The sequence below is a fragment of the Pleurodeles waltl genome, chromosome 1_1 (assembly GCF_031143425.1).
Source record: "Pleurodeles waltl isolate 20211129_DDA chromosome 1_1, aPleWal1.hap1.20221129, whole genome shotgun sequence".
In the NCBI taxonomy this organism is placed as follows: domain Eukaryota; kingdom Metazoa; phylum Chordata; class Amphibia; order Caudata; family Salamandridae; genus Pleurodeles; species Pleurodeles waltl.
This window is the reverse complement of record NC_090436.1, coordinates 714,658,564-714,685,960: the sequence shown is the minus strand read 5'-3', so window position 1 is coordinate 714,685,960 and position 27,397 is coordinate 714,658,564. Positions and strand designations below refer to the sequence as shown.

Genomic DNA, 27,397 nt, shown 5'->3' with positions numbered 1-27,397 from the left:
AAATCTTGATTATGACCTTAGAACCTTTGTGAAAGTAGGGGAGAAATGATCAGTGGAGGATGGTCTGTTATTAAAAGCGGACAAGTTTGCGCCTCCTATTACTCTAAGGAATCCTATTATTGTTAGAGTTCATGAGGGTCATTTGGGGGCTACTATGATGAGGAGACATGCGAGGATGTAATTTTGGTGGCCTTCTATGGACAGAGAGATTGACCAAGTAGTAAAAGAATGGGTTCTAGTTTGTTCTAGTTGTGACAAGTTAAGAACTATCCCATCGCGTCCTACTGAATTACATACAGCTTCTTGTGAGAAAGTTGGAATAGACATTGTAGGACCATTCAATTCTTTAGCTAGCACTTCACATTTAGCCTTGGTAATGATGGACTATTATAGTAAACGGCCAGAAGTGAAATTTGTAAGTGAGGTCACATCAAGAGTGGTTGTAGAACTTCTAAAAAAAAGTTTTTTTTTTTCTGAAAGAACATATCCCTGGCACATTAGTATCAGACAACAGTGTTTAATTTGTGTCTATTGAAGTGGAACTTTTCAATAAAATCAGTTGCATGAGGCATCCCATAAGTTCTTTATACCATCCCCAGACGAACAGTCTGGTTGAGAGGATGTATAAGGTTTTGGGAGAGTGTATTCAGTGGCCCATTGCTAACAGATGTGTGGTAATGAATGCAGTAAATAGTATGTTTTTTTTACCTTACCAGCCCCCCGCCCCATGTATCAAATGGAGTTTCACCTTTTGAATTGTTACGTGAAAGAATAGCTACAATATGTTTCTGTCCCGCGTGGATGAATAAGTGGGTTAAGGTGAGACAAGAAAAATTGACAGATGAAAGTATCAAGTTGAAAGTGGAAAAAAATCAAGAGAAAAAGGAAAAGTATTTTGATGAAAGAAACAGAGTCAAAGTTTCAGATTTTATAGTGGGTGAAACAGTTTGAGTGTGCAAGCCAGTATTTGTAACGGAGGGTGTGACCAAATTCGGACTACTACCTAAAGTTCTGGAAGTAAAAGGGAACAGTGTCCGAATAGAGGGTGGACAATGGTGGAACAGTAGAAGTGGGGTAAGGGTGAGGTTGTACATGAGCATGAGAGATTCACAAGGCTCTCACTCACGAGGCTCCAACATGAATTCCTCAAAGTTCAGATCTTGTGACAAAGAACATGACTATGAGTTGTATGTGAGACGCAGTGGCAGTATGAGGAAATTAACTTTTCAATTTAGAGTTTAGTCAGTATGTCCAGTATAGGATTCCCTGCATGGATTTAAAGTACACATTGAATTAAAATGCTGAATTTATATTTTTAATTTTGTCAGTATGAGGATGTTGTATATAACTTTTAACTTTGCTCTTTTAACTGTTGTATATAGCTTTCACCTCTATTCTTTTAACTTTGTGTTTCTAATTTTGGTTTATTGACCAAAGTATTCATATTGCATGTTATAATGTTGATGTACCATGTATTATGTATTTGTGCTATGTTTGCAAAAAGGAATAGCCATGTGGGATCTATCTACATGTCCTCATGCTTATTGCTCATGGAACCTTGGCATTGTCCAGCAAATGATCCATGTGGAATGTATTTTAAATCTATGGTCAGTTGCTGCCTACCTGTGTGCCACCAGCAGCTTGTCTTTATATGAAATAAACTTTCTTTGAGGCACATTTTACAGACTACTGTGTTCTTGAAACACAGCATATTTCTGAGTAAGCAACTTGGATCTGCTGTAGATGTGACTCCTTATCTGGCACAGTGAACCAGATTATTTGCGAGCTAGAGTCATTGCCGGCAATGTGATCACTGTGGCAGCGCTGACAACAAGGATTCCTTGTGTGAGAATTATGATCGGACAAAGAGTGTCAGGAAATGAAAATGGATGATCGGCCTCAATATCAACCAATTAACACCTATATAAATTTCTATGTGAGGATATGTCAAAAGCTGGTCTTCAAAGAGGTGTGGGTCTTGGTTTCTTCTCAGTCAGGAATGGCCTCCTGCTTCTCTCACCACTGCAAACTCTATGACCAATAGACAGAAGCATTCACAAGAAAATGAAGTAAACCAGTAAGGCGATGATTCACGACCGAGCAACGTGTTGTAACAACAAGCAAAGTTGTGACACACGAGATGCAGCAAACCGCTCCTATTTTAGGCCATGACGACCTGGAAGAGAACATTTGGCAACAAGAAACAATGCTGTTGCCATTTTAGATAGGGCATTACCATTCAATTGGCATGACTTCTAATAAGCTTTCTCCATCTCAAAACCTGGTCTGGATTATCTTGGGATCAGAGCTAAAACCAGAGGACCTGTCCAGACACACCAAGAAGGAGAAAAGATAACACAAGTTGTGGAATGTTGCTGAATCACAGAAGCAGGTAACTGCAGCACCAGCAGCTCCCAGCACTGTGTACACGGAGAGAAGTGAAAACATTGCCACCTAAGGCCCAGGCAACCGCACAGCACGAGGCAGCATGCCCCAGGAGTGGCAGTGCTAAGTCCCTCAGCGCATTGTACCCATCAGGCCCTGGGCAAATGACTCAGCACACAGCAACGGAACAAGACAAAAATGTGGTTAGATATGCACGTTTGTGTAGGAGCAAACCAGATTTCTGTCTGCATTTCTGTTCAATATGTGAACTCTGTGAAATGCTAATAGTATTGTTCAAACAGATTTGATCAGAACGTTGGTAATGCACCAATAAAGCCATGTATGAAGATGATGTATTCAAATGGTCAATGAAAACCATGCAGTGTTACAGTGTGCAAGAACATTCTTGTGAATATAACAATGTCAGGGTTTGGTGTGTTTTACACCATATTAACACATATGAATTAATAAATAGTTTGGTAATCATCAGTACCCTTGTATGAAGGTTTGTATGAGCAACACAAATCAAGTAAAATCCCAGTGGTGACTGTCTGTGCAAGCACAGGAACTCAGTTCAAACATAATTTGACATCATGCAAAAAAGGGTACAAGTGGAATGCGCCCTTGTTTTAGTACTGAGTTGTGTGCCTATTATCTATATGGTACATGGGCTACTTAAGCACTATACCACTTAATCCTGCTGGTAATTCTGGCACTCTCCTCACCCACATACCCAGGCATGCATTCGTAAGATAGTGCCAATACTGGAGAATTTTACTGTTTCTCCTCTTGCCACTGTAACACTATGAAATTGTTGTCTGTTTTATTTTCATGAAGGAAATATGCTTGCACATAGACTCAATGGCGATAAAAATATCTTGACGTGTTGTATGTGACCCACATATGTGGTGAGTACATTAACTAGTAGTTACTGTCCCCCTTGGAACTTGAAGAAATTCTGCATGCCTTTAACATAAAGGAGCCACTTCTCAATGACCTTGTCATTACCTCTTGCGTGAGTGTTTTGGTAAGGGTGCGGCCTGGTGAGAGGGCGGAGGAAGACTGGACAAGCTGGGAAGATACGTTGCGGACTCTGATGGGCGGACAGAATGATAAAAGTGGAGCCACTGCATGCCCTGAACCCTAACATATCTAAGACAGATGGTAGCTGGCCCATGACCCACAACCCCAAACACTAAGGGGAAGACCAAGGTGATAAAAGGCATCGGTTGGGGAACACAAGTAGCTGTGCTGGGGGTGGGCTTATGTGGGGGGGGTGAACGGTCAATACTGGGGTAGGCGAGTCGGGGCATGAGCCTGGAGTGGCAATATGTCAGAAACAAACTTATGTGGTCTGTTGTGTAATGTTGCTCATGCAGGGCAAAGATCCTTCAGTTGGGTGGGTGCATACCAATGCTGCTTTTTGTTTCTACGTTGGATGACTGAAAGATTTTTTTTTTTTTTTAAACAGATAAAAAGTGTGTGTTTGTTTTTCATGAGATCAGAAGAACTCAAGTCATTACAAGTATCCATGCATTAAAATGAAATACTCACGTCATTTGTGTATGTTTTTTTACATTGTGTTCTGCAGTATTTGTTTTGCTCATAATATAACTTGTATATTATCGCATTCAGAGTTACCAATCCCTCAGTTTCCTCCGAAAGGAAGGTAAGGCAGCGGAGCAGTCCTTTACATATCCACTTAGTGGCCTGATAACACATGCTACACTTATGTCACTCTTGATATTACCCAAAGTCATAACAACTAACACTACAGTCTCAAACATATACACAAGACAAAAAACACAACAATGCAGAACATTGTCATGCATCTTACCAGCAGCATAGCTGCTAAAACGTGTTCTAATGTTTGATTCCCATTGTTATTACTTTTATTTATACTCCTGAAAAGATTTGGAAATTCAAAACACTGCACAATACTGTAATAGAAGGGTGCACACCACTAGTACTACAACAACGTATTATAGTACATCCAGAGTATCCTGTCAATGTCCATCGCAGAGTTGCAGGTTGAATGCTTACATTAACAAGGAAGATGTGCTACTGAGGGGAAATAAGGGCCTGTACAGGTAAAATGTAGACAAAGATAAGACAGATTCAACGTAGGATGTTCTCATGGTGCTGACAGAATGAAGTGAGATTTCATTAGTATAAGAAGCAGGAAATGAACATCACTTAATCACTTACCTTGTAAAAAAGATTGGAGCGACCCACTGATCCAATCTTTCCCGTGTGGTTCAGGAAGCAAATGTTGCCTTCCGTAGCCCCATAGAGTTCACACATCTTGATGTTGCCAAATCGATCAAGAAATTCTCTCCATACATCAGTGCGGACGCCATTTCCAACTGCCATGCGCACCTTGTGATCCTTCTCACCTTCTTTCTGTTGAATTGGGGGAATGTAATAACATTGTCATTGCTCCTTCATGTCACAGAAAAAGTGATATTCGTTATACTGTAGATAACATTTCTTCTAAATACACAGCACAGTAAAAAAACAAGGATTAAATTATTTAGAACACATGCACTGGATTAAGGTGGTCTGAAGAAGAAGAGAGTGTTTATTAGTCACAATTACATTATTTTTTAAATAGACAGTGTAGACCAAAATGTCACCAATGTGTGTAGCAGATGTTGCTGTTGTCATTTCACAATTTTCCCCTGAAAATGTTCATTTCATTACAGAGACCACTATGGTGCCACTATAGCTATAGACTGCATTTGGCTCTTAATGCCGGAAATAAATCTCCTACTTTGTCCCTGAGGGAGCAACTACAATTATCTAGTTATGGGGAAATTGTCTGCTTGGTGCATTCTATTAAGAGTTTGATTACATCACTGGTATGGTATCCAGTGAGTGATCATTATTGCACCTGTATATTCCATTCAATCACCTGTAAGAAGGCCCAGGTTAGTCTCCTGCGAGTTCATTTCTCAAATCATCTAGTATGTTTGCATCACATTGTTTGGACCAGCATCTTCCGTTCATCACCTGTAGTAAATCAGATTAACCTTTCTAACTATCCCAACATGTTATTAAAGATGCAGTCAAAAAACACAATATCTCTGATTGGACTTACACCTTTAATTAATGTGTTGACAACATTGCAACGTTGTATTCAGTTCCAAACTGCACATCACCTCTAATGAGTTAAGCCTTGACCGTGCAGCCATAGCTGCCTAAGGGAGAGCCAAAGAAGCTAGGGAACTGTGACTAATCATTGCAGCCACAGTATCAATACTCCTAGGCAACTGGGAAAAATGATCAGTATCAAACTATAAACAGCTAGGTGGTCCCTTCGACCAACAGATTCTGAAAGAAAGGCCTGAAAATATTTAAAGATGATGAAAATTTAAAAGCAATATTAAATATAAAGGCATACTATTAAACCAAATCTTCCCTACTTCATAACCTCTATTTTAACTATGAAAAATAGCACTACAATCAGGATTTCACCATTATGCACAAGTCTTGCTGATGCCCCCCTCTTACTCCTGCCCCTAGATCAGTTCAAGATCAAAAATGCTATAAGGTTTTCCTTCTAATTATATTCCCTTTTCAACTACCAAGGAATGAATTGTTAAGTGTTTGCTTGACAATGCTTTTGATTACAAAGTTTTGATTTTTATTTTACTGCTCAATGATTTAGGGAAATCAAAGTTCAACTTTAAACTGATAGTCTTAAAAAGGAAAAATGAACATACTGTCTACTGAACGGTAGCTGCTTTACCTATTTATGACTTTTCGAGCACTGCAGGGATAAAAAATTCTGAACAAAAAGAAAATTTAATGCATTAACTTAGTTTATCATCCCTTCTAGGATGCTATTGTAAAGGTGCAGCAAACACAAACAAGAACTGGCATAGGCAATAGGTCTCACCAATGCGGGAGCTATTGGCTTTGCCCATGTAATTTAGCCATGTTGTTCACCAGCATGGCTGCTCTTCAGTATGGCTTAAGATTAGTGGCACAGAGCAGAGTGGTGTGGAGTATCGTACAGTGGAATGGCGAAGAGAGGAGTAGAGTTTTTGTAGAGTGGAGTGTATTGGAGCCGCATATAGTAGCATAAACTGGAGTGGCTTAGAGTTGAGTGGACTGGTGTAAGGTGTATTGGCATAGAGTGTTGCAGAGTATAGTGTGTAGAGTGCAGTGGCATTGAAAGCCATGGCATTGAATTCAGTGGAGTACAGTGCAGCATAGTAAAATGCAGCAGCAGCGATGAGAGTGGTGCATAGTAGAGTGCAGTGTCACAGAGCAGAGAGGCATTGAGTGGACTAGTGGGATTCAGAGTGGAGAGCAGTGGAGTTGAGTGATGCAGAAAACAGTGGACATTGAGTGCAGTGGCATAGAGTGGTGCAGAGCAGAGTAGCATAGAGTGGTGCAAAGTGGAGTATAGTGCCATACAGTGCAATGGCATAGACTGCAGTGGCGTAGAGTGGAGCAGTGCAGAGTAGAGTGGCAGAGAGTTCAGTAGTGGAGAGTGCAGTGTTGCAGAGTACAGTGTCAGAGTGCAGTGGTGTAGAGTGGCACAGACCACAGTGTTGTAGTGTACAGTGATGCAGAGTAGAGTGCAGTGGAGTGAAGTGACAGTGCAGATGTGCAGAGTGCATTGGTGTAGAGTGAAGTGGCACAAAGATTGTTTAAGAGTAGAGTGAAGCAGCGTGAAGCGGAGTAGGATAGAGTGCAGTTGCGCAGAGTGACGTAGATTGCAATGGCGTAAAGTGGTGTAGAGTGCTGCGGCACAGACTGCAGTGCTACAGAGTAGATTAGAGTGGCATACACTAGATTGGCATAGAGTGCAGGGGCACAACGTTGAGTGCTACAGATTAAAGTGTATAGGCATAGAGTGCAGTAGCATAGAGCGTAGTGTTGCAGTGTGGCAAAGAGTATAGTGACAGAGAGTGAAGTTGTGCAGAGTAGATTGCTGTGACCTAATGTGGAGTTGTGTAGAGTGCAGTGACAAAGAGAGCAGTGGTGTACAGTGGCAAAGAGTGCCTTGGCATAAAGTAGAGTGGCACAGGGTAGAGCAGAGAGGCGTAGCGTGAAGTGGCGTAGAGTGCAGTAGCACAGAGTAGAGCAGAGGGCAGTGATGTGGAGTAGTGTAAAGTGGAGTGGTTCAGAATAGAGTGCAGTAGTGTGGAGTGGTGTAGAGGAGAGTGGAGTGGAGTGGAGTGGCGTAGAGTGGAGTATTCATGGTGTGGTAGCACACTGCCATAACGGACAATACATTTTCAATTGAAATGGCCCTTACATTTGCACAGACATACAGTTTTATTAATAAAACTATACAGTGTACAGATGAAAATTTGAGGAAATTGAATCACCTAGTTTAATGATTTCTTCTGATCACATTAAATTATTTGTTTTCAATACACTTCAGAAATAACAAAAATGTGCTTTCATAATTCTGATATATTCTGAAATACTTACAAAGTTCATTTAAATGTCTGTGCTAGAAAAAAAAACTATTTTCTATCCCCAGGATCCAGCAAGATTAACACATAAATCCTCTGACTTTGAAGTCAGAAAAAGAAAAGTAAACAAGCAACCTTTGAAGACAGCGCCTGACTTTTGACTTTGGTCTTTGAATGCACAGCAAATGTTATGAGATAAGAACACAATTTAATTTAAAAGCCTGTTGACAGAAAGCGAGTGTTTGGAGGGGTACAGAAAACAGTTTCGGTAATGGGAGGGACAAACTGAACCTGGGGAGCCAAAAGCAAATAAAGCCAGCAAATGAAAAGCCAGAGAGTGTTAGTTACAAACCACAAAGCCAAAGGTAATCAGCGCCGTCAGGTAGGCTGTGCCCTAAAAATGGTGGTGTTATTTTTGTAGAACTGTCAGCCAGCACCCCTATTGAGGCTTTCTAAAGGTCTGATTCACATTCTTTCAAACTTGAATCTAAATATTTTGGTTAAACTGCTGAAGGTAACTCCCTCCAACTCAACATCAAAACTAAATTGTAATACAGGAGTAAAATAAGGCTGTATCTTTGCACTAACGCTATTTAACATCTACATAAGTGACTTTTATATTATGTCATCAAGATTGAGTTTTTCACCTGGGCTTGGCATGCTGATATTTCGATGTGTGACTATAAACCAATAGGGCTTCAACAAATGTTCAAAGAATTATCTAAACCCATTACAACCAAGTGTGTAAAAATATAATTTTATGTTATTAATTTTTAGGACAATTAATTTCCGAGTAGCTCAATAGATGTGAATTCACTCAAGCTAATTGATATCTATAAATATCCAAGTACATCTTTTGAGAATAAACTGAGGTGGGGGTGTTCTTGCAACTAAGAAGCCTATAGAGTAAGCAACAGTATTGCCCTGAGTGGGTCTACCTGTAAATATGGAAATTATTCTCTACAGGCCTTAACAGATGCCTATCATGCAAAGATCACTCGGATAATATTCAATGAAACACAACATTGTTTTTCTGTGTATGAACTTTCCAACTGATTAGATGGAGAGTCTGACCATGAGGGTCTTTGGTCTTCTGAACAGTGCTCCAATCGAGTACTGTGACTGGTATTTGCCTTAACATCGAGCTGGGGAACGCAGTATTTTTTTTCATTTTCCTAGTTGATTTCCAATACAAAAGCTATTTCAAGATCACTGGGCTATAGTATTTTTAAGGGTATGTCATGCAGTGTACAAGGACATTCAAAGGGATAATATATTTATTGGCTGCATTGGCTGGAAGCCCCAAACGGCTGCTGAAGAGCTCTGACTTTCTGATTGTATTAAATACTTAATATTGGTTCAATGCAAACACAATTTTGTACGTTAAATAAAAAAAACAAGTTTAAACAAAAAATATTTCTACATAGGAAGGAAATATAAGGTGAATAATATGTAAGGGGATATACTGTTACATAATTTTGGTTCACGGATTACAGAAACTTGCTTTTGGGTTTATTCTTTAACGAGGTATTGAAGTCTGAGTGTCAGATCATATTAATTTTCTTACTTCATAACTTCTGCAGCCTGACTTACGCAGGATGCTTGTGGAAGCTATTATATTCCGAAAATACCCCTAAGATGTTTTTTCAAGAAAATCTGCCTGCTGATTTTCTCTCATTTGGTCTTTCGAGTTTCTGAATCAGAACAAATAACTGCTAAATCTAATTTTCGTAAACTCCTCGCTGTTTCTACTTGCACAATAATCTGAAGCTGAGATAGCCCTACACCTGCACAGGCAGAATAAAAAAAGAAATTACTAAAAACATACAAATTAGAAACAAAAACGCAAAATGCACTCCCTTTAATTTATAGATTAGTCTGGTATTGCTGGAGCATAATGGTGCAATCATATGATTAGCAGTCACCCAACCCAAAATAAGATTTATGAAGACACAATAGGGCTCATCAAGAACTTACCTATAATAATAGATGAGTACTTTTATCCTTGTTGTCTCCTTTAAATTCATAAGCCTAAAATATAATTGATCAAAGCCTGGACCCTCTGCAGTTGTAAATCAAGCTGCTTTGATTTCTCCTCCGGTGGTCACGTGATGCTGGCAGGGTGCAGAATTTGTTTTTAAAGTTTGGCTGGCGAGTTATAAAATGAGATCACTAAAAGCTGCGGAATGCTCAGAAAGTTTACACCCTGCCCTTCACATCCACCACCACTTACATCCCACCTTCTTTCACTAAAACTTCAGTGGATCACACCGCCATCCTTTTGCAGGAAGTTCAATTGTTTTTGGCCAAATTAATCATAGAGAGGCTCTCAGAGGTGAAGAAAGGCTAAATGTTTCACTCCCCTTACTTTTTTTTTTTTTATCACCAAGCAGGATGAGTGTCTCATGCTAATTCTGGATCGCTGTACTTTGAATGCCTTCTGGTGGAAGGACCAATTCAAAATACATATTCCAGATCTGCCGTGGATCTAGAGCTTTGGGTTGTGTCCTTGGACCTCCAGGACAATTACTTTCATGTGTCTGTCCCGCAGTCACACAGACACTTTCTTTGGTATGCTGTAGGGTCAGAGCATTTTCAGTTTGCCATTCTAGCCCCATGGATACAACAACGTGCTAGGTGAAATGCATAAATTAATCTCAGCCACTGGTAATTATTAGGGGCCGCAATCCAGCCCATCGCTGTTTTGCTTACCATGCCAGCTCAATCAGGAACCTGTCAAATGCGAATTGGTCTCGATACGGCTCCAATAGAACAGAGCAGCCTGAACTGCCAGGCCAGACACCCTCTGAAGGGGAATACAATCAACCCAAGACCATTTTCACAGTATCTGGGTTTCTTCAGTCAAGTATAGCTTGAGTCCTGTGGCACAGTGAGCAAGAGATCCACGTCTGGGTATACCCGTTGCACTGAGATGCACAAAAAGTGATGCATGGAATGTTTTAATTAATTTCAGCCACTGGTAATTACTCTAGGCAGTGTTCCAGTCCATGTTATACCTTTGGCCTCACCTCTGCCTCTCAAGTGTGTGCAAATGTGATGGAAGTGGTCGTGGCCCATTGTTGCAGGTAACAAAAATGCCTTTCTGTTGGAAGCTCTGATCTAAATATAACCATTGTGGTGCTATCATGAAATACATAATCAGTTCACTAAAACTGATTAGTTTAATTGCTTCTGGTGTGCAATCTCACACCTGGACCAGCGTTATTCGGGTTACTCTCTGGTAAGCTCTGATCTAGAATCCTGTGTTCCTTATAACAAGGCCATAGTTGTTTCAATAGAAATATCTGATTGCGTGCTACAACATAAGGAATGCCTTTGGGCTTTTGTTTGCACAATGTTAAAAAAATTCATATGCAATTGTGAAAAGTATAGCCTTGGTGAGCTAATCAGACATCTTCAAAAACATGTACACTGTACGAACTAATTGTCCTTTAGGTTAAGAAGGCATTTAGCATATCAGAAGTAAGTCAAACTGTCCTGATTTATAGATATTGGAGTTATTTCAGAAGGAAAGTCTGACCTAGGCATAAATAACCATACCAAGAAAATAAATCACTGGCTTGCTCGTGCTTTCAAAGGGCACCCAAAAATCCAACGGGACAAGTCAAAGTGATAACAATCAAGAACGACACAACAGATGTCAGAAAGTGCAGTAAGTCAGAGTGCACAAATGCCCATGGTCAAATGTAAATTTCCAACTAAAAATCAACAGGATACATGTCCCGGCGGTGTACATGAGATCAGTGCAAAGTGTCTTGGACATGCGTTATATATTATATACATTTCTTATATGGACTTTATAAAAACATTATTGTAAAGGCAGACCTTAAATCCTATCCTGCAGCAGAGTTGCAGCTCAGACAAGGATCCTACACCTGGAAATTACAGAAACATTGAACACATGTCTGTGCTAGTGGCTAGTTTCAGGTGAGGTGATTAATGCCATGTGCAGGAGGAGGCACATTTTCCTCAACATATTTTAGGTAGGTATGATGCATGTTTAAGAGGCAGCGTGGTGAATGAAAATGTCACTTACCCAGTGTACATCTGTTCGTGGCATTAGTCGCTGCAGATTCACATGTTTGGCACAGTCCGCTGCCTGGTGTTGGGCTCGGAGTATTACAAGTTGTTTTTCTTCGAAGAAGTCTTTTTTTGGTCACGGGACCGAAGGACTCCTCCCTCTTCGGCTCCATTGCGCATGGGCGTCGACTCCATCTTAGATTGTTTTCCCCGCAGAGGGTGAGGATGGAGTTGTTTGCTATAAATAGTGCCCATGCAATGGAGTGAATATGTATGTACGTTAAGAGTTTATAATAATTATTTACAAATGTACAAATGTTTAAGATTTATGATCTACTTCTAAACGGCTACAGGCTTCCCGGGGAGGTGGGAGGGTACATGTGAATCTGCAGCGACTAATGCCACGAACAGATGTACACTGGGTAAGTGACATTTTCAGTTCGATGGCATATGTTGCTGCAGATACACATGTTTGGCATAGACTATAAAGCAGTTACCTCCCCTAAAAGCGGTGGTTTAGCCTGTAGGAGTTGAAGTAGTTTGGAATAATGTTCTTAGTACAGCTTGGCCCACTGTAGCTTGTTGTGCATTTAGTACGTCTACACAGTAGTGTTTAGTAAACGTATGAGGCGTAGACCAGGTTGCAGCCTTACATATTTTGCTCATAGGAATGTTTCCTAGAAAGGCCATTGTAGCACCTCTCTTTCTGGTTGAGTGTGCCTTTGGTGTAATAGGCAATTCTCTTTTGGCTTTAAGATAGCATGTTTGAATACATCTGACTATCCATCTAGCAATGCCTTGTTTAGAGATTGGATTTCCTATGTGTGGTTTTTGAAAAGCTATGAACAGTTGTTTTGTTTTCCTGATTAGCTTTGTTCTGTCAATGTAGTACATTAGTGCTCTTTTGATGTCTAATGTATGTAGTGCCCTTTCAGCCACGGAATTTGGTTGTGGGAAGAACACTGGCAATTCTACTGTTTGATTTCAATGGAATGGTGAGATTACTTTTGGCAGAAATTTTGGATTTGTTCTTAGAACTATTTTATTGTTGTGTATTTGAATAAATGGTTCTTGTATGGTAAATGCCTGTATTTCACTTACTCTTCTGAGGGATGTGATTGCAATGAGAAATGCGACTTTCCAGGTTAGATATTGCATTTCACAGGAATGCATGGATTCGAAAGGTGGACCCATGAGTCTTGTTAAGACGATGTTAAGATTCCATGAAGGAACTGGTGGTGTTCTTGGTGGTATAATTCTTTTTAGCCCTTCCATGAATGCTTTAATAACTGGTATTCTAAATAGAGACGATGAATGAGTAGTTTGTAGGTAAGCAGATATTGCTGCGAGGTGTATTTTTATAGATGAAAAAGCGAGATTTGCTTTTTGCAAATGTAGTAAGTATCCTACTATGTCTTTCGTAGAGGCATGTAATGGTTGTATTTGATTGGTATGGCAGTAGTAAACAAATCTTTTCCACTTAGATGCATAGCAGTGTCTAGTGGAAGATTTTCTAGCTTGTTTTATGACCTCCATGCATTCTTGTGTGAGGTCTAAGTGTCTGAATTCTAGGATTTCAGGAGCCAAATTGCCAGATTCAATGATGCTGGGTTTGGATGCCTGATCTGTTGTTTGTGTTGTGTTAACAGATCTGGTCTGTTGGGTAGTTTGACATGCGGTACTAGTGAAAGGTCTAGTAGAGTTGTATACCAAGGTTGTCTTGCCCATGTGGGTGCTATCAGTATGAGTTTGAGTTGGTTTTGACTCAACTTGTTTACTAGATATGGAAGGAGAGGGAGAGGGGGAAAAGCGTATGCAAATATCCCTGACCAACTCATCCATAGAGCATTGCCTTGTGATTCGCGGTGTGAGTACCTGGATGCGAAGTTTTGGCATTTTGAGTTTTCTTTTGTTGCGAACAAATCTATCTGGGGTGTTCCCCAAATTTGAAAGTACTTGTTCAGAACTTGGGGGTGAATTTCCCATTCGTTGGCTTGTTGGTGGTCTCGCGAAAGGTTGTCTGCTAGTTGGTTTTGTATTCCTGGAATAAATTGTGCTATTAGGCGAATGTTGTTGTGAATCGCCCACTGCCATATTTTTTGTGTTAGGAGGCACAATTGTGTTGAGTGTGTTCCTCCTTGTTTGTTTAAATAATACATTGTTGTCATGTTGTCTGTTTTGGCAAGAATGTATTTGTGTGTTATTATGGGTTGAAAGGCTTTTAACGCTAGAAATACTGCTAACAGTTCTAGGTAATTGATATGAAATTTTGTTTGGTGTATATCCCATTGTCCTTGAATGCTGTGGTGATTGAGGTGTGCTCCCCACCCTGTCATGGAAGCATCTGTTGTTATAACGTATTGAGGCACTGGGTCCTGAAATGTCCGCCCTTTGTTTAAATTTTTGCTGTTCCACCATAGAAGCGAGAGGTATGTTTGGCGGTCTACCAACACCAGATCTTGAAGTTGACCCTGTGCCTGTGACCATTGTGATGCTAGGCACTGTTGTAAGGGTCGCATGTGTAGTCTTGCGTTTGGGACAATGGCTATGCATGATGACATCATGCCTAGAAGTTTTAGCACAAATTTTGCTTGTATCTTTTGGTTTGGAAACATAGCACTTATTACCTTGTGGAATGCCTGCACTCTTTGTGGACTTGGAGTGGCAATTCCCTTTGATGTGTTGATGGTTGCTCCTAGATATTGTTGTGTCTGACACGGTTCTAGGTGTGATTTTGTATAGTTGATGGAAAACCCCAGTTTGTGAAGGGTTTGTATGACACATGTGGTGTCGTTTGCGCATTTTTTTACTGTGTTGGTCTTGATTAGCCAATCGTCTAGGTAAGGGAACACATGTATCTGTTGTCTCCTGATGTGTGCTGCTACTACTGCTAGACATTTTGTGAACACTCTTGGTGCAGTTGTTATTCCGAATGGCAACACTTTGAATTGGTAATGTATTCCTTTGAATACGAACCGTAGGTACTTTCTGTGAGAAGGGTGTATTGGTATATGAAAGTACGCATCCTTTAGGTCTAATGTGGTCATGTAATCTTGCTGTTTGAGCAGTGGAATGATGTCTTGTAGTGTGACCATGTGAAAATGGTCTGATATGATGTAGGTATTTAGTGTCCTGAGATCTAATATTGGTCTTAATGTTTTGTCTTTTTTTGGAATTAGAAAGTACAGGGAGTAAACTCCTGTGTTTTTTTGTTGTACTGGTACTAACTCTATTGCATCCTTTTGCAGTAGTGCTTGAACTTCTAGTCCTAAAAGTTCTAAATGTTGTGGTGACATTTTGCGTGTTTTGGGAGGGATGTTTGGTGGGAATTTGTGGAATTCTATGCAATAGCCATGTTGGATTATTGCTAATACCCAATTGTCTGTTGTAATCTGTTGCCAAGATTGGTAGAGTTGGCTTAGTCTTCCCCCCACTGGTGTTGAGTGAAGGGGTTGCGTGACTTGAAAGTCACTGTTTAGGTGGAGGTGTTTTTGGAGTCTGGAATCTTCCCCTACTCCTTGGGAATTGACCCCCTCTATATCCCCTGAAACCTCCCCTTTGGAAGGAACCCTGATATGGTGTGGTTCTTGTTTGTTGGCTGGTGGTGTCTGTGGGTTGGCCACGAAACCCCCCTCTAAATGGAGTTTTTCTAAAAGAGCCTCTGCTCTGCGGGGAGTAGAGTGCGCCCATGGCCTTGGCCGTGTCTGTGTCCTTTTTAAGTTTTTCAATGGCTGTGTCCACTTCAGGGCCAAAAAGTTGTTTTTCGTTGAAGGGCATATTAAGGACAGCCTGCTGGATTTCAGGTTTGAAGCCTGAAGTGCGGAGCCAAGCGTGTCTCCTTATGGTGACAGCAGTGTTGACTGTTCTCGCTGCAGTATCGGCTGCGTCCAGTGAAGAGCGGATTTGATTGTTTGAGATCGTTTGTCCCTCTTCAACTATTTGCTGCGCCCTTTTTTGGTATTCTTGGGGAAGATGGTCTACGAGAAGTTGCATCTCATCCCAGTGAGCGCGGTCATATCTGGCCAGCAGCGCTTGAGAATTTGCGATGCGCCACTGGTTGGCTGCCTGTGATGCTACTCTTTTTCCTGCCGCATCAAATTTTCTGCTTTCTTTGTCCGGAGGTGGGGCGTCGCCAGATGTATGGGAATTTGCTCTTTTGCGAGCTGCCCCTACTACTACGGAGTCAGGTGGTAACTGCGAAGTAATAAACACTGGATCTGTGGGTGGTGGTTTGTATTTTTTATCCACCCTTGGGGTGATGGCTCTTGATTTTACGGGCTCTTCAAAAATTTGTTTTGCGTGCCGTAACATCCCTGGTAGCATTGGGAGACATTGATATTGGCTATGTGTAGCCGAGAGGGTGTTAAATAAAAAATCATCCTCTATAGGATCGGAATGCAGTTGGACATTGTGGAATTCTGCAGCCCTAGCCACCAGTTGTGAGTATGAGGTACTGTCCTCTGGCGGTGACGGCTTTGTGGGGTATGAATCTGGATCATTGTCCGGCACTGGGGTGTCGTATAGGTCCCAAGCGTCTTGATCCTGATTATCTTGACTTATGGTAGTTTGCGCTGGTGAGTGCATTTGTGGCGGTGTTTGTGCCGGCGATGCCTGTTGTGGTGGAGAGGGCGGAGGCGTGACTTTTTTAACCACTTTGGCTTGTGGTTGTGCGTCATCCTTGAGGAGACTGATCCTTCTTTTCCTCATTATTGGGGGAAGGGTTGATATCTTCCCTGTGTCTTGCTGGATGTACAGTCTCTTTTGTGTGTAGTCTGATTCTACACTTTGGAGCTCTTGTCCAAATTTGTGCATCTGGCCACTCATTCCTTGTTCCTCTGTGTAGGATGAAGGTGTGGTATTTTTCGGCGCCGAGAGAGAATCTTTTTTCGGTTTCGGCACCGACAGAATTTTTGTTCCTTTCGGCATGGATTCTCGGTGCCGATGTTTTTCGGTGCCGGTATCTTGTTTTTGTCTCTCGGAGCCGCTATCTCGGCTCCGAGGTTGCTCCATGGCGGTCCCTCGACCGGAGTCGGGTGTCTTCGCTATGGGCGTGCCCTTTTTCGGCGCCTTCGACGGGTCGCCTGTTTTATGGGTCGAGCCATGGCCTGTTGGCAGTGGCGTCCCCTGGGCTTTCGTTTTCTCGATGGTTTTACTTTTCGACGTCTTACTCACTGTTTGTTGTTGTTGTTCGACGTCGGAGTCTCCGGATTCTGAGTCCGGAACCGAGAATGTTTCCTCTTCGTCGTCGAAACGCTGTTTTGTCGGCGTGGACGCCATTTGTAGACGCCTGGCTCTTCGGTCCCGGAGTGTTTTTCTGGACCGGAAGGCTCGACAGGCCTCACAGGTATCCTCCTTGTGCTCGGGGGACAAGCACAAGTTACAGACCAAGTGCTGATCTGTATAAGGATACTTACTGTGACATTTTGGGCAGAAACGGAACGGGGTCCGTTCCATCGGCTTCGATGTCGCACGCGGTCGGGCCGACCAGGCCCCGATGGGGGAATCGAAGCTACCCCAAAGTCTTCCGATGATCGGTGTCGATGTACCTAACTATCCCGATACCGAACGGAACAATACCGACGCTTTCTTCCGAGATTCTGACTAACTTTCCGAACCGAAACACGGAGCGAAAAGGAATACGTCCGAACCCGACAGCGGAAAAAAACAATCTAAGATGGAGTCGACGCCCATGCGCAATGGAGCCGAAGAGGGAGGAGTCCTTCGGTCCCGTGACCAAAAAAAGACTTATTCGAAGAAAAACAACTTGTAATACTCCGAGCCCAACACCAGGCAGCGGACTGTGCCAAACATGTGTATCTGCAGCAACATATGCCATCGAACCTAATGTTTACAGATAGTACTGTTTATATGGGGAACCAAAAGAGGCGTATTTGGAGGTTTACTAATGCATGGTGTACCAGCAGTCATGTATGTATTGTGAATAGGTGTATAAGCAGTGAATGGCCTGGTACACAATTACTGCACACTTGGAGTGTCATGTAGGGCATATTTTGGGACACTCAGAAATATATTTGAGGTTAATCTGCAGCTATAGATAGATGAACCCACGTGCACTGTGGGATAAGCCTATCCGAAGCATTAGCGGCTGTATCAGTGGTGAAACACAATCAAAGAGGACGCCTCTTTGATCGCATTCGACCACTGATATAAATGTCTATGAGCCCTAATCACCAATTGTTTGATAGTGGCTATATCACTGACGGTTGGATAAATCCTCTGAGTACTTCTCTCTCAAATCTGCATAAGTAGAGGCATTGAGCTGTTTTTGGTGGCTACCATGTTGGCCCTGATGATGACTCTATAAAATGTATCTTGGTGTCAAAACATTGACTGACTACTAGCGGATTTATATTAATGGAAATGATTTACACATTGTACTCTGATTTTGAGTCTTGTTATTGAAGCTGTTCCAAATATCAGCCCCTAGGCAGTATATATTGAAAAAAGCATTTGCGCCCTTTATTCACTCATGTTACTTTTCACTGTGCCACTTTTTATTGGAGTACCTCCAATATGAATTTGTAATATTTGTTTACACGGTTTTCCCTGGGCAAGGGAGGTTAGGCCTATTCCTCTCTCAAAGGTGATCGTTGTTTTGTACTTCTGACTACCCAGATCCCCGTGATTACTGGTTTGCCTCTTATAGTTTACACAAGAATAAAAACATTGACAGCACAAACAGAACGAAAAGTCTGAATCTCCTCAATGGCACACAATTGTAAACAATATGCACTAATGTCCTTATGTCTATTTGACTAGGGTAAAGGCTCGCACTGGGTTTCACTGCTGGGGGCCGGAGCACAAGCCCTGTTTACAGCTGGGGCGTGCCAGGCGTATATCTTAACCACTGAATTGCCTGGAGGCTCATTTCACGTTTTTGAGGTTTTCTGTGTAGGAGACAAGACTGTCTAGAGGGGCCACCTCATTTCAGGTGTTCATGTACACCCTTACCAGTCCTGGACTTTTGTGTGATAGCCTAACACATTCTGGGTGTTGCTGTATTGATTGCCTTCCGTTTAACTAATTAAACTAACACACCAGATGTCAATGATTTATAGGTAAAAAGTTCAGTATGGAAGGCAGCAGTGGCTATCATGAAACACTGCAAACGTGGATCAGTGTCCTATCTGACTACTCTGGTCTATCCACATGATGGTTGGGTCCTCCTCTTCCAGTGATCTTAAACTTTTGTCATTTGCTTTGGTGTTTTGTTAACTTTTACAGTAAGGAAGTCTCTACTAAGTGAGCTCCTCTAGGTATTACATGTATTAATTTCTGGCCTTAAATTACCTTAACTTCCCTTCTGACCCTCATTGGGCACACTCTTACGATGAAGTGACTGGAATCAGAACAGCAGGTAGCCTTCTGAGGCTGGCAATGTGCTGTCTCGGGTGTAGATATTCCCCTCCTCTGCTGGTTGCTGCTATCTATTGCTTCTGTCTAGTCCTGGGTGCAGCGCCAGAGCGGTGAGAATGTGGAATAGAAGTAAAAGTGCGGCAAAACTAGGAAAACGGGGGCGGATGCTGCACTGTCTGTACCTTATTGTGTTCATTTATTTTCTGCCCTCAATGGCAAATCTAATAATGATATAATTGTTGCACTTTACGCTGCTTCTCCACCATAGCCTCACACCTACATGACCACTCCACATTGATTTACCACCTCAGGTACCTCCTGTGTGCGCTGCCTCTGAATGCTGCCAGCCTTCCAGTGGAGCAGCAGTTGCAGTGGCAGAGGGGCCCAGAGGCCTGAGGGGCTCACAGCACCCTGATTGTTGCTCTATTTCACGGTTCACGGTACTGACTACACCACTGCATTCTACTCTCTTTGCAGGATCAATCTGACAGGCAACGGCTGCGTCACCAGCTAAAACAGCCTCCACTGCTCATAACAGAAGACAGCTTCAACTGGTGATGCTGCCACAAAAGCGAACGACACTGCGAACTGAAGATCCCGCCACTTCCTAGCAACCTCAAACAAGCACGGTCAATGAAGGTTTCTTTTGTTATGGTATTTCAAAACCATTATTGTTGGAGGAGCTGCAGGCCCCATATGAACATAAAAAAATACTGTCTAAAAGTACAAATATTATTTTGGTCTCAAGAAACACATATTGCCATGCTAGTCCCTGGCAATGAAGGGACCTACACTGCGGGAGAGTGTGTTCCTTGATTAGAGACAAAATGACAGACATTCGAGGTAGATTATTCGAGGTAGATTATGCCACATATTTGATACTATCTTCACTCTCAAAATAATGTAAGAGAACGATAGATAAAGCATAATGCAAAAGGGACTATTTGCCAAATCCAAGTCAACTTCGATTACATTTTAATTGGGGGGCCGGATTCCCAATTACAAGAAGCACTTATTAAAGGAAATCCAAATTACGTACAATCTAAATTACCACCAAAATATACAACTGTTGGATTTCCCGTCGTGTACGAAGTACACCATTTACCAGTCACTACACTGCAGTTGTGGTTCAAAACGTTCCTGGGAGGCACTCTGAGCAATCTAATTACTAAGGGGGTGTAGTAACATGTCAACAACAAATACTGTGCTACTCTGCAAGTACGCGGAGCTTCTACACCCAGATGATAAGCTTAGAAGCTATGACTAAAGGAATTTCAGCAAGTGACCCATAGTTACCCTAAACAGATGTCATGGAATTCCTACATTTGTCTCCATGTGGAAGCTTCTGATAACACGTGGGTACAAAGAGACAGAAGCCCATTCACTGCAAGCAATGGGTGAAACCTCACGCGGCACAGCGCACAAACCCGCTCTAAAGGTCCTTTCATGAGCTCAGTGAAAAGAGAACTCTCCGGGATCCCCTTCTGAGGTTACAGGCTTTTAAAACTGCGCAGAGAAGAGTAAGTAAAGGCACTGTAACATTTACATCAGAGATGTAAATCCTGAAACTAAATGCCGTGACGACTATGCGTTTCCTGTTTAAAAGAGATAACCAAAGGGGAATATTTTTGTAGAGCTATGTCTAAAAAGCGAAGAAAAGACTCACATGCAGCGAGGCCTCTAGAAATTCAGGACAGCATATGTACAATACCACTTTTCACGTGTTCTTCCTTAGAGATTATGTGAATGGAAAGCATCAGTTTGCAACAACATACCTTTACCAACGGACCCTCGCACAATTTACATGTTGTGCGTATTCTGTGCAAAATACAAGAAGCAATGGTATTTTGCAGCCGATGCTATGCGTTAGATGTCATTAGCATTGTTCTTATTTATCACAAACAGAATCAAACGTTGGCAAAGCCGTTAGACTGCGTCTTTCTAAAGCGAGTTCCAAGATGTTGGCTACGCCCATACTTGTTCGTAAATCATGGTTACTCAAAAAGTAAAAGAAAAAGAAGAAAAATACAGAAGGAAAAATAAACACATTGCGCAAGATATCTAAAAACTGAATAGTGATTTCAATTATAATCGACCTTTGTAAAGGCATGGTTTATTTGTTAAATGCTTTCCATACAGGAACTTGAACAAATTAAAAAAGCCCATTGCACGCGATCCAGGCTAACAATCATATAAATACGATTGGTTGCACTTACTAAAAGAAGTAACAGCTGTTTGAGGCTCTAAAATATGAGGTGCCAGAATTTAAAGGAAACATTTTGTCAAGGCTTATTACGAACTAAAATAAGTTTTCTGACCATTTGGTCCTACGCATCAGCCTGTGAGACATCTACAACTTATATGAGCATGCCAGTCCACTAATGGCCCTACAATCCCCTACACCTATTGCCATAAATGTTGACTTTGTATTCCATGGTCTGGCACTTGTGTGCAACATGTGGCACGAAAGAGATAAAAACAAAATGGATCTCATAAGGTCTACACTTTAGTCACACTTCAGCAAAAATATACCTCTTCCTCTTCTTTTATGGATGAGCTTGGAGGGAGAGGAGCAAAACAAGGGACACATGGGGGTGGGGATAAAACAAAACACGGGAAGAGACCAAGAAATCACACACACTGTGACCAATTTGCTACTGCTGCACCAAAACGTTCTGACGTGCTCGCCACAACATCTGACTAAATGTGCCACCTCTAGTGAAGGACTCATGCACTCTTTCCCAGTGTCCTGAAAAAAAAAACAAATTGAAAGGGCCACTGCACACTGCTAAAGGTCATGTGATTAAGTGTTCGGGTCCCAGGCTCAGTCTTGGTGAGCAATCACAGACATGGTGGTGACAAGCATGTTACCATCTGTGTGATCATATATACAAAACACTGTTCTGAGGATTCTGGGTAACAGAACCTGGTGAGAGCCCCACAAGTCACCCCATCTTGGATTCCCTTAGGTGTCTATTTTTAAACAATGCACAGGTTTGCTAGGTTTCCCTAGCTGCCGGCTGAGCTAGGGGCCAAAATCCACAGCTGGGTACTTTGCAAAAAACAGTGATGTGTCCACATTGTGTTTTGGGGCACTTCCTGTCGCAGGCGCTAGGCCTACCCACACAAGAGAGGTGCCATTTTTATCGGGAGACTTGGGGGAACACTGAGAGGAAGGACATTTGTGGCTCCACTCAGATTCCAGAACTTTCTGTCACCGAAATGAGAGGAAAAAGTGTTTGTTTTTTAAGGCCAAACAAATTGTGAGGTTTCCAAAAGATTCTGGGTAACAGAACCTGGTGAGAGCCCCACAAGCCACCCCAAAATCGGATTCTCCTAGGTGTCTAGTTTTAAAAAATGCACAGGTTTGGTAGGTTTCCCTAGGTGCCGCCTGACCTAGAGGCCAAAATCTACAGCTAGGCACTTTGCAAAAAACACATCAGATTTCAATGTAAAAATGTGATGTGTCCATGTTGCGTTTCCTGTCATGAACATTAAGCCTACCCACACAAGTGAGGTACCATTTTTATCAGGAGACTTGGGGAAACACAGAATAGCAAAACAAGTGTTATTGCCCCTTGTCTTTCTCTACATTTTTTCCTTCCAAATGTAAGACAGTGTGTAAAAAAGACGCCTATTTGAGAAATGCTCTGTAATTCACATGCTAGTATGGGCACCCCGGAATTCAGAGATGTGCAAATAACCACTGCTTCTCAACACCTTATTTTGTGCCCATTTTGGAAATACAAAGATTTTCTTGATACCTATTTTTCACTCTTTATATTTCAGCAAATGAATTGCTGTATATCAAGTATAGAATGAGAACCCATTGCAAGGTGCAGCTCATTTATTGGCTCTGGGTACCTAGGGTTCTTAATGAACCTACAAGTCCTATATATCCCCGCAACCAGAAGAGTCCAGCAGAATTAACGGTTTAATTGCTTTAAAAAATCTGACATTGCAGGAAAAAAGTTAGAGTAAAACGTGGAGAAAAAGGCTGTTTTTTTCACTTCAATTTCAATATTTTTTCATTTCAGCTGTTATTTTCTGTAGGAAACTCTTGTATAATCTTCACAAATTACCCCTTGCTGAATTCAGAATTTTGTCTACTTTTCAGAAATGTTTAGCTTTCCGGGATCCAGCATATGTTTCATACCCATTTCTGTCACTAACTGGAAGGAGGCTGAAAGCACAAAAAATAGTAAAAATGAGGTATGTCCCAGTAAAATGCCAAAATTGTGTTGACAAATTTGGTTTTCTGATTCAAGTCTGCCTGTTCCTGAAAGCTGGGAAGACGGTCATTTCAGCACTGCAACTGAAACTTTGTTGATGCAATTTTCAGAGAAAAACTACAAGCGTTCTTCTGCAGCCTTTTTTTCCCTTTAAAAAAAAAAATAAAAAAATAAATGTTTGCAGTATTTTGGCTAATTTCTTGGTCTCCTTCAGGGGAACCCACAAACTCTTGGTACCTCTAGAATTCCTAGGATGTTGGAAAAAAAGAAGCAAATTTGGCATGGGTAGCTTACATGGCCAAAAAGTTATGAGAGCCTAAGCACGAACTGCACCAAATAGCCATATAAAGGCCTAGCACCTGAGGGGGAAAAGGCCTGACAGCGAAGGGGTTAATTACTTTTCAAATTCAAATATTTAAGGTGTATAGCGAAATGTGATTCAATTCTTTTTACTTGACAAATACATTTTTCTCTTTAATTTGTCCTAAAATATCTCATTCTAAGTATATCATTCATGAAAGTCTGAAAAACTCACTCTCTCTCGGAATTTCTCTCTCTCAAAGTATTCCTCTAAATGTCTCTCTCAACCTCTAACTTTCCCTCTCTCTCCCTCATTCCACAATGGGATGGAAGAGACAGAGCAAGATAAACTGGTGTTGCAATGGTCTCTAAATACAATGACTTCAAGGTGTCACACCAGCAAGATTTTTGGTTTGACTATTATGGCTATGTTTTGATGCACAGTACAGCAGATTCACTTGTGGCCCACTGGTAAAGCTCTTGGACTGACACTCAGTAAGTTGAGGGATCAAGTTCTCCTATCTCATGGTGTTGTGTCTATTTATTTACTAGTGTTTTCAATATTAAATATTCCTCATGATGGAACATTGAAGTCTTTTTCCCAGCAAAATCTTTGGATTACGGCCAACCCACTATAACCACCCAATCCCAGGCCAGTCTCTGCGGCAGCCAGGCCAGTCTCTGCGGCAGCCAGGCCCTGCGGCCAACCCCCGCCGGGAAAGGGAGAAACCATGCTTGGCGAAGGGTTGGGTGGTTATAGGGGGTTGGCCACAGGCCCTGCACTCAAACCCCCCACCCCTCGTGCACGACCAAAGGCCATGTACGGCAGTGGTTGAATTAATGTATAAATTATAATTAATTATAATTAGTATAATAATAAGTATAATTATAATTAAAATTCCTTTATGTTATAAAAACATAGAACATTTTAAACATACAAAACCACAGAAAATTAGCAGTTATAGTTATAGTTATTCCATGCCCTACCTGTGAAAAGTGATTTAGAGCCACCTTCAGAGGATGGTTATTAATAGATAGAAAAGCTTTACACATTCTAAAGTGTCATCTGGACCAGGGGCTTTACCTCCTGGTATGGTCTCAAGGATCTTCTTCCTCTCCAGAGGTCTATATATAGTGTCTGTTTATCGGATACAGAGATGGGATTCTGAGGAACAGATTTGAGAAATCCTAGGCAGAATTCCTTAGTAGCCTTAATGGATGATTTAGATAAATCAGTAGACATTTTTTAAAACATTCAAAATGTCTTTGGTATTTGCTATGCCTACACCCGTGGAGTCTTTTATGCTGGTTATAAAGAAATTATTCATTTTAAACTTCGAACAAGCAGCTAGAAAATATCCCTGCTTTATCAAGAGAGACAAGTTTTAATTTCCTTTTTGGGCACAGACCCAAAGAGAAGTATGTTTGCTAATTAAGGAGTTGTATTATTATTTTAGACTTGACCTAGGATTTCCAAATTAAGCAAGTTCTTGGAGCGTTTGCAAATTATTTATTTGGCTTTAATACCATTTAGTTAATTACTCCAGTGCCTGTTTTATTTCTTTATTTTTCCCAGCCAGCCAGCTTATAATTTGGCCTCTGAAGGAGCATTTTAGGGTATTCCATAACCCCACCAGGGAAGACACAGAATTCTCATTTTCATGTAGGAATAGGTTTTACATCTTGGTCTAATTCTCGAATGTCAGATAAATTTTCTAGTACTCCATTATTCATGCACTAGGAGCCAGGTTTCCAATGTGGAGGAGAGATCATAAGTGAAATAGGTATGGCGGCCTGATCGGAGGTAAAGATTGATTCAATTCAAGAGGAGAATATTTCTTGCAAAGGGAGACAATGACGAGAATGTAATCACTTCTTGAGAAGCTCTGATATGGGGGTAAAAAGAAGGTGAAGTCAGTTTCTGTGTGGTTGTGCAGTCTCGAAATGTCAACAAACCTGTGAGGAACTGAGGTTAGGCATAATTTTATGGGCTTGGGGGAGCGGAGAGTGTATCTAGAATTATATCTCGTGAGAAGTTAAACTTCCCTCCAAAAATAATTCGGGTTTATTAGGGAAGGGAGGCTAGTTTAAGGTTTAATGATGACCAAATTTTAGGTACGTCCACATTTAGAGCATAAATGTTAACAGCATATAGTTCAGTGTCACCACATTTAAGTCTAGTGATTAGCCATCTCCCATCACTGTCCTGTTTAGAAGCAACGAAGGAGAGAGCATAGTGTTTCAATTTAAGGGTGAAAAAACAATTAATTTTTAGATATTGTAGTTGTCATTTCTTACCTAGTATAATAATTTTGATTTTAGAATTGGGTTTTGAAAGATTAAAGATTGAACTCTCATTATACTCTGCTCACAACATACAGTAATGTTTTGTGCACAGCACACAAGTGTACAGGCGTGAGTAAGTCACATGACAAAGTGCTTTCACCCTCAAGGCCAATTTGCAAGTTCAGCCTACAAAAGCAAATCCACATTAGGTGAGAAGTGTCTCTCACTGGCTCAGTAATGGCCTGATTTCTGCATCCCTTTGCTATCAGATTGACTCCTCTTCATAATGAATTCCACATTTCTTACAGTATATATATACGTTGAGGTCAGGTACACCTTATGGCTAGTACACAGCCACGTCTTGTCGACGTATGTGGGCAGGCTTCTTGAAACTGCTTATGGCAGAGTATACATTACTTTGCTAAGGTGAATCTTACCTTGGGTGAAGAAGGGAGAAAAGAAAAATAACTTGAGTCACAGAGAACAAGAGAATCACTTTATATCCCACACCAAAACCAAATGTGAAAACAAAAATAGGCGAAGAGATACAGCCCTGCAAGGTTAGTGAGCATCAGGATCTGGGTTACATATACATGGATATAACACTGAACATACAAGGTTATGTAATAATATGTTTGGGTAGCAGTTCTCAGCCCTGAATGTACCTTGGCAGCCAGGGCAAGCCAGCACAGTTACACAGATCTTACAATTAGCTCCCTAAGCAGCAGGACTGTCCACCAAAAGGTTATCTGCTGCCTTTTTAAAAAGTGAGTGAATCTTGCTGTGAGTGAATTTTGCTTGGTCTAAAATCTGAAGTTTGTGTGTTTGGTGCTCAGTTTCACCTTCTGAAATACAAACTGGAACAGAGGTTGGTGCAGATTGCACACATTTTACTAAATTGCAAACAAACGCTAGATCAGAAATTCAACCAAAAAATAGTATAATCATCTATCTCCACTGCACAGTTGGATTATTATGTGATACTGATTAGAGCTCACAATGTATTGATATGATGGACAATTTTCACCAGACCAAAGCACCACATTTTAGAAGAATGGAAGTCAGGATACCAACTATACCAACCTTGGGTTGCTTACAAAGGTAACGGCAGATTTCCCCAATGTACTGAATAACAGTGATATTATACTTTTTACAGTCATCCCAGAACTGGCTTGCTGAGAATTTCTTCTTAAGGACACAAGTTGCTCCTTTAAACAAAACAATAAATATATTCTTTGTAAACAAGTTAATCTGAAAACAGAGCAATGTCAGAGGTACAATGTTAACATCTTCAAACTGAATGCAATTAAAGTGAATTAGTAATAGACAATCTTTATTATG

General features: G+C 41.2%; 1 protein-coding gene across 1 annotated transcript in view; it reads right to left on the bottom strand.

The window, feature by feature from the left end:
* Positions 1-27,397, bottom strand: part of SLC27A6 (solute carrier family 27 member 6) — a 356,441-nt gene that overhangs the window by 125,614 nt on the left and 203,430 nt on the right. Inside the window, exons 4-5 of the mRNA XM_069227290.1 lie at positions 27,140-27,264; positions 4,594-4,788 (exon numbers count right to left, since the gene is read on the bottom strand). Coding sequence (XP_069083391.1) covers positions 4,594-4,788; positions 27,140-27,264 — 320 coding nt within the window. The remainder of the gene's footprint in view (positions 1-4,593; positions 4,789-27,139; positions 27,265-27,397) is intronic.